Source organism: Nannobrachium achirus (genome assembly GCF_963921795.1).
Source record: "Nannobrachium achirus genome assembly, chromosome: 4".
Classification (NCBI taxonomy): domain Eukaryota; kingdom Metazoa; phylum Chordata; class Actinopteri; order Myctophiformes; family Myctophidae; genus Nannobrachium; species Nannobrachium achirus.
This window is the reverse complement of record NC_137813.1, coordinates 18226728-18233034: the sequence shown is the minus strand read 5'-3', so window position 1 is coordinate 18233034 and position 6307 is coordinate 18226728. Positions and strand designations below refer to the sequence as shown.

General features: G+C 41.8%; 1 protein-coding gene across 1 annotated transcript; it reads left to right on the top strand.

Annotated features, from left to right (window-relative positions):
• Positions 1-276: 276 nt before the first annotated feature.
• Positions 277-3934, top strand: elof1 (elongation factor 1). The gene is made up of 4 exons (XM_080724861.1): positions 277-366; positions 1622-1754; positions 2460-2530; positions 3832-3934. Exons 2-4 carry the CDS (start codon positions 1639-1641, stop codon positions 3894-3896), a joined length of 252 nt encoding a protein of 83 aa, XP_080580987.1. The 5' UTR covers positions 277-366; positions 1622-1638; the 3' UTR covers positions 3897-3934.
• The last annotated feature ends 2373 nt before the right edge of the window (positions 3935-6307 follow it).

Sequence of the window (6307 nt, the reverse complement as noted above, 5' to 3'; positions counted from 1 at the left end):
TTATAAACACACACAACAAAAAACAATTGATTGGAAAACAACCTGTGACATGTCTTTTTTTATATATTCTTGAACCTATTAACTGACAAAGGACACACTAATCGTTCAGAAATAATTTATTCACAAGGCGCTAGTCCAGCTGTATTTCACAGAACAGTTTTGGCTCCCATGCGTGTCAATGGCGCCCGCCCGGCCACTAGGCAGACTATACCTTCTTCATTATAGCCTTTAGTGTGTCTAGAAGACAGACAGCGCGCGATACTAGTAGTGGGATGGCTGCATCATCCGGATCAACTTGAATATCCACAGCAGCGGCAGCATCATCAACATCATCATCACCGACAGCAGCCAGAAGCCATCCGTTTGGTAAGAACAGAACAGCAGACAACATATCGGTTTAAAACGCTACTCGCCTGTACGTGTGCGTGAAGGTTAGACTTGTGCACGCTACGGGGCACAGCAGACCAGAGTTGTCCCCCCCAAAAACTCCTATGCATCGCAGCACAGGCCATGTTGATCCTAGCTGTTGTTAGCCTGCTAGCCTGGCTGCAGCTTGAAAATAGCCGATGTACAAGCTCAAAACGAGTCGCATCGCGAAGCGTTATGAGCGTGTAGATCTACCTATTTTCATTTGTTTAAGCGTTGACTCTGCAGTGTGCACTGGTGACAAGTAGATGAACCCTTTTAACCGGTGACCGTTACATGTGTGGCATGTGTAAATAAAAAGACAAAAGAATGTCACTGTTTTGTAACGGGACACCTCAGCCTCCATTCCAATTTGTTTTATAATGATGACTGGCTGTATTATGTATTAATTTAAACGACTACTGACTTCTCAGCTGGACTGTTAAAGCTTCAGTGATCTCTAAAGAATACTGATGCATCTGGGAGCTTCATCAGCTAATGTTAAGGCCTTACAGCAAAGTGTCTGAATAAATGTTAACATGTTTAAGACATTTGCAAAAATGTATAAGACGTATTTTGGCCATGCCATGGGTATTGTAATGATGGTGATTGGTGAAACAATATTGATTTAATTCATTTTGTTATTTTTCTATTGATGACGATTGAAATAATCTTGAATGGACCCTCACAAATCGAAACAAACACTTGAAAACACAAGGGCCACATCTTTGTCCAGCACCCCAGCAATGCACACAGCTGCAGTTCATCCACATTTATGTGGATGTGTATCCATTTATGAAATGGACACACATCATGCAAAGACATGATACACAGACCAATACATACTGTATACTATACCTATTAGTTACAACATTTCTCAAATTTCCATGTATGAGTAAATGTAATCACAAGTTAAATGCAAGTTAAGGCAGTGACTCAGGGGTAGACAGGCCACTTGGCAACCGGGAGGTTACCAGTTCGATCCCGGGCTCCCCCAGAGTTATTGTCGAAGTGTCCTTGAGCAAGACACTGAACCCCTTATTGCTCCCGATGAGGAAGTTGGTGCCTTGCATGGGTTCCTCCATTGGTGTTTGCGAGTATTATGAGACTATATTGTCACAATATCAAGGTGTTTGGTCAAAAATATTGTGATGTTTGATTTTTATCCACATTGCCTGGCTCTGAGGCTTAAAACATGTCTATTTACCTTCTTTAGAGCCACAACTCTCAACAATGGGACGCAGGAAGTCCAAGAGAAAACCACCACCCAAGAAGAAACTGACGGGCAACCTGGACACCCAGTTCACCTGCCCCTTCTGTAACCACGAGAAGTCCTGTGACGTTAAAATGTAAGTTCACCTCAAAAAGCAACACCCATTAGAGCTCTGTTCCCCAGACAATCGGTCAGTACCCATCTTTGGGTCGCGGACCAGTTTGTATGGGTTGGGTTGCGAGTAAAATAGCCCCTTTTTTCAGTGTTAATAAATATTTAAACAAAAACAGTCATAACTAGTCTGTGTGTGGCGTGTCGCTGATTGGCACATGAAATGCTACGTCTGTTTGTGTGTGCATCTCTGTGTGTCTGTCTCTGTGCGGTGCCAGAAGCTCTGTTGTTTAATCGCAACCTGACGGTCGCTTCTAGCCGTTAGAGTGTCTTACTTGTATTATGTCGCTGATTTGTCCTGATTTTTAACCACTTACAACACTATGTTGTGTATGTCTTGTAGAGCAACTATGTTTTTTTTAAATGTTTGAAAGGGCTTTTAATGGTTAAATTAAAGTTTTTGTTTATTTATTAGCCATGCATTTGTTTGTACTACAAACTAAAACATGAGTGCGCTCGGTGTGGGCATTTTCAAACGCTTTCAACCTAAATGTTCTCAAATAGAAGTGTAAGGGTTTGATGAAGAATAGGGGTCTTCATCAAACCCAAAGGCATCGGTCGGTCTCTAATTATCAGTAGAATTACCAGCATGTTCACCAGCATGAAAGATAGGCCTACGTTATGCAACCATTTCCCATTATGATTTCTTTTTTCTTTTTCTTGATTTCAGGGAAAGGACTCGGAACACAGGAATTATATCATGCACTGTTTGCTTGGAGGAGTTCCAAACTCCTATAACATGTATCCTTTTAAAGCTACACGTTTTATGACCTCTCCGGCAGAGTAACTATTGCAACTGTAACGGGTCTCCCGTGTTGGAAACCAAAGATCTACCGCTTAAGAAGAGGGAATCCCCACTGGCTGGCTAGGGGAGATATTGGGCTTATGAGCTTATGGGGGTGGCCATGTATGTTTAACTGCGGAAATCTGATCTAATTTGTATACAAACATTGAGACAGTGCGTGCGCACCCACTTTAATTTCCTACCCAGTTACTTTGAGAGTGCTTGCTTCGGTTCACTCAAAGTCTTGTGTGGACATTGATGAGCTTTCCCTCCGCATTCGATATCTCAGGCAATTACTGTGATTTAGGGCAGTGGTTTGAGGATAACTGGTCTGTACACTTGTACACACAAAAAAAAAATCACACCCGTGTGAACTGAGCGGTGGTTTACCCCCCCCCCCCCCCCCCCCCCTTCCCCCCTGTGTGTGTGTGTGTGTGTGTGTGTGTGTGTGTGCGCGCGTGCGTGTGTGTGTGTGTGCCTGGTCTGGCCTGGCCTGAACAACAGCGCCCCTCCCTTAACATGTGTGGTCATAAAAGGTACTGCAGGCCTGCAGGCTACATACAGACACGCACACACACACGGACGGACGGACGCATACACACACGGCCACGTATAGGAGGGCCCGGTGTAACCACCGCTCAAAAACAAGGAGTATAAAGAAGAAACGGTCACATTTCTATGTTCTAAGGCATAGGCTACACGGAGCTGGATATTTCATATATCCCGGTTTTTCAGATATCCACATATCTTGGTCCACACGACAAAGATATCTAGGTCTAACAAGCACACACACAGTAAAGTCTTCAGAGATATCCGGGTTCCATGTCTACACGGATCCAGTGAATCGGATATTTTTCAATCTCTCCACTTATTTATCCGGTTTAAAAAATATCCAGCTTTGCAGCCGAAATATCCAGCTTTGTGTGGCTGCAAGCCCCAACTGCACAAAAAAATGTCTAGCTTCAGAAATATCCAGCTCCGTGTAGCCGGCGCCTAAGACTTCTCCCTCTGCACTGGGAGAAATAGAATAGATATGTTATTTCCCCCCCAAAAAAACTTGAAATAATGTACATTTGGGATGTTTTTCAAACATCTTAACAACGTCGATCTCGTCGAATATGTTCTTGTGGGGGTCTGGGGCCAAATACATTAATTGCGGGTCCTTGACATGGAAAGTTTGAGAGACACTGATATTGTGATAAGGAATCTTATTACAGTATATTGAGCGTCTGGTTGTCCTTAACCTTTTGTTGTCCAGATCTGTCGGAGCCAGTGGATGTTTACAGTGATTGGATCGATGCATGTGAAGCAGCCAATCAATAGCCAATCTTGTGATCTTCTGCCCGTTTATATGAATTCACCTACATTCCATCTCTCTGAATGCTCGCCTCACCTATGATGATGTTGTTATTATTATTATTATTTTGGCTCTCTGTAGCAACACCAGTGTTGACATTTTCTTGACTGAGAAGTTTTCTTTTCTTTCTTTCTATCTTTCTCTACTTGGATGTTGTTGTTTTCTGTGTGGCACACTTGTGGTGTGCTGATCGCAGCCCATACATCTGGCTGAGCCGGGGCTTTTTCATGTTGTGGAGAAGGACCAAAAAAACATGCCTGTACACATTCAAATCCTCAGTGTTGACTTAACTCTGAGATTGTGTTCATTTGGCTTGCTCCGATTGGCGATTGTAGGATTTATTTTTTTCTCCCCTCACGCACTGAAACTAAGGCATTTAGTTATTAATTTCATATGTTCTAAAATAATCTCTAGAACAAGGGTCTTCAACAGGGGGTCCGTTCGGGACCCCTAGGGGCTCCTCAGAGTTACTACAGGGGGGCCTCCAAATCTTTGTGTGATAAGATCATGTTTTTTACATTAACCTTTTGAACCCTAGCATCCCTATTCTTGAACATTAGCCAAAAATAGCAGATCTACAAGCTTACAACGCCTGCGAGGCGCTGTAAGCTTGTAGATTGTCTATTTTTGGCAAAGAGGTTTGTAGAGGGAAAAGAAGAGCAGACTAAGTATTTGACATTCAAGTGGTTAAATGTCTGACAGTGCTGTCAAACAAGTCTACGCTGTCTAAGAAATCTATGAACATTTTTAATCTGCAACACAATTCTATACAATATGTAGTTGGGGTCCCTGCTTCATCTCCCTCTCAGCTAAGGGGTCCCTGGCCTGAAAACGTTGAAGACCCTCTGCTCTAGAATATGCAAACTACTGTGCACTTCATTTGTTTCTTATGGAGCTCCATGTCTACCCAATAAGCCGACAAGGAGCGAGTGTTAATAAGCAAGTGACAATTCACCGCATGCCTCGCCGAGATGAATTACAAACCCTCTCCTCTCCATGGTTCGGACAGCCCACATCATCACAGTTCTCCATATACCTTCACAACTCTTTGCTCTGTTTGCTTTCCATAGGTTATGTGTAGTTAATGTTATGCTTATGATTTGGATTGTGATATTAAAGATGAGATAATGACGCTAAACGATGGAACATCACAACATGGCTGTGATGGCCATTGTCCCACCACGCACACAGATATTTAAGGTGATATTTTTCTTTGGCACTAACCCCAACATTTCCATGTCGATCATTGCTTTCACTGTGCTTGTGATGTAATTCCTACCCCACGACCCCCCCTGGTGATTGTATCATGTATCGCCAATTTTAGTGGCCAAAATCATGATATGAAAATAGCAAGTATAGCCCAAGTCAAATGGAACCAAATTGGTTCCATTTTTACACTCTGAGTTAAATGAACACTCAGGGATTTACAGTGTTTCGTAGTTCTTGGAGGCAAGATTTCCGTTCTCAGTATCTGCCCGTAGCGATGTGTGAATGGATGCACACAGTACGCATGGAGAAAGTTACATTTGTGGTGTTCCCCTACTGTTGCAGCGCCATGTGGTGTTCTATAAGAATCTCCAGTTGTCCCTTTTTATGGGAATATTTTGTTTAGTTACTTTGTTTACTCTCCATTCCAGATTGTAATGCCCTTATTATTATTTTTCTTTTAGCAATTGACATTTCCTTAGTTTCTTAACCCAGTGGTTCTCAAAGTGGATTTCAGGGATTCTCTAGGTTCCTTTTTGGGGGTCTAAATTGACCCTTACAAGTCTGTAACTCTTGACAGTGTACAAATGGAACCAAATTAACCCATCATACACTGTCAGAGTTAAGGGGAGACCTTGATATTTTAAAGTTTGAGAAACACTGTCTTAAAGCGCCAGTCCGAGATTTCCGCATTTATGTATCCAACCACCACAGTTGTGTTCATAATCCACCATACATACAGATCCATCTAAAAAATATTGTGTAAAAGTAAATATTATTGAAACTTTCACATATTTCTTGAAACTTTCACATATTTCTTGAAACTTTCACATTATGTCTTGAAACTTCCAATTATATCTGAACCTTTTTTTTGTTCAAATTTAGATTTTCTTTACGGCATACAGCTCCACATTTCAAAATATTACAATATTACACAAACAAGACCACTCAAAACAAGGATTTATAATGGAGAAATGTCAACCTTCTGAAGTCAGAGTTGCTTGAAGTCCAGTGGTTATTATTTGGGGTGCAATGGCATCTGTAATGCTTTTTTACACAATATTCTAATTTGTTTAGATGGATCTGTATGGATACAATAATGATTTATAGATTTACCAGATTAAATCCCGGATTGGATCTTTAAAGTGCTACGTCTCCTTTGCTTTGTTCC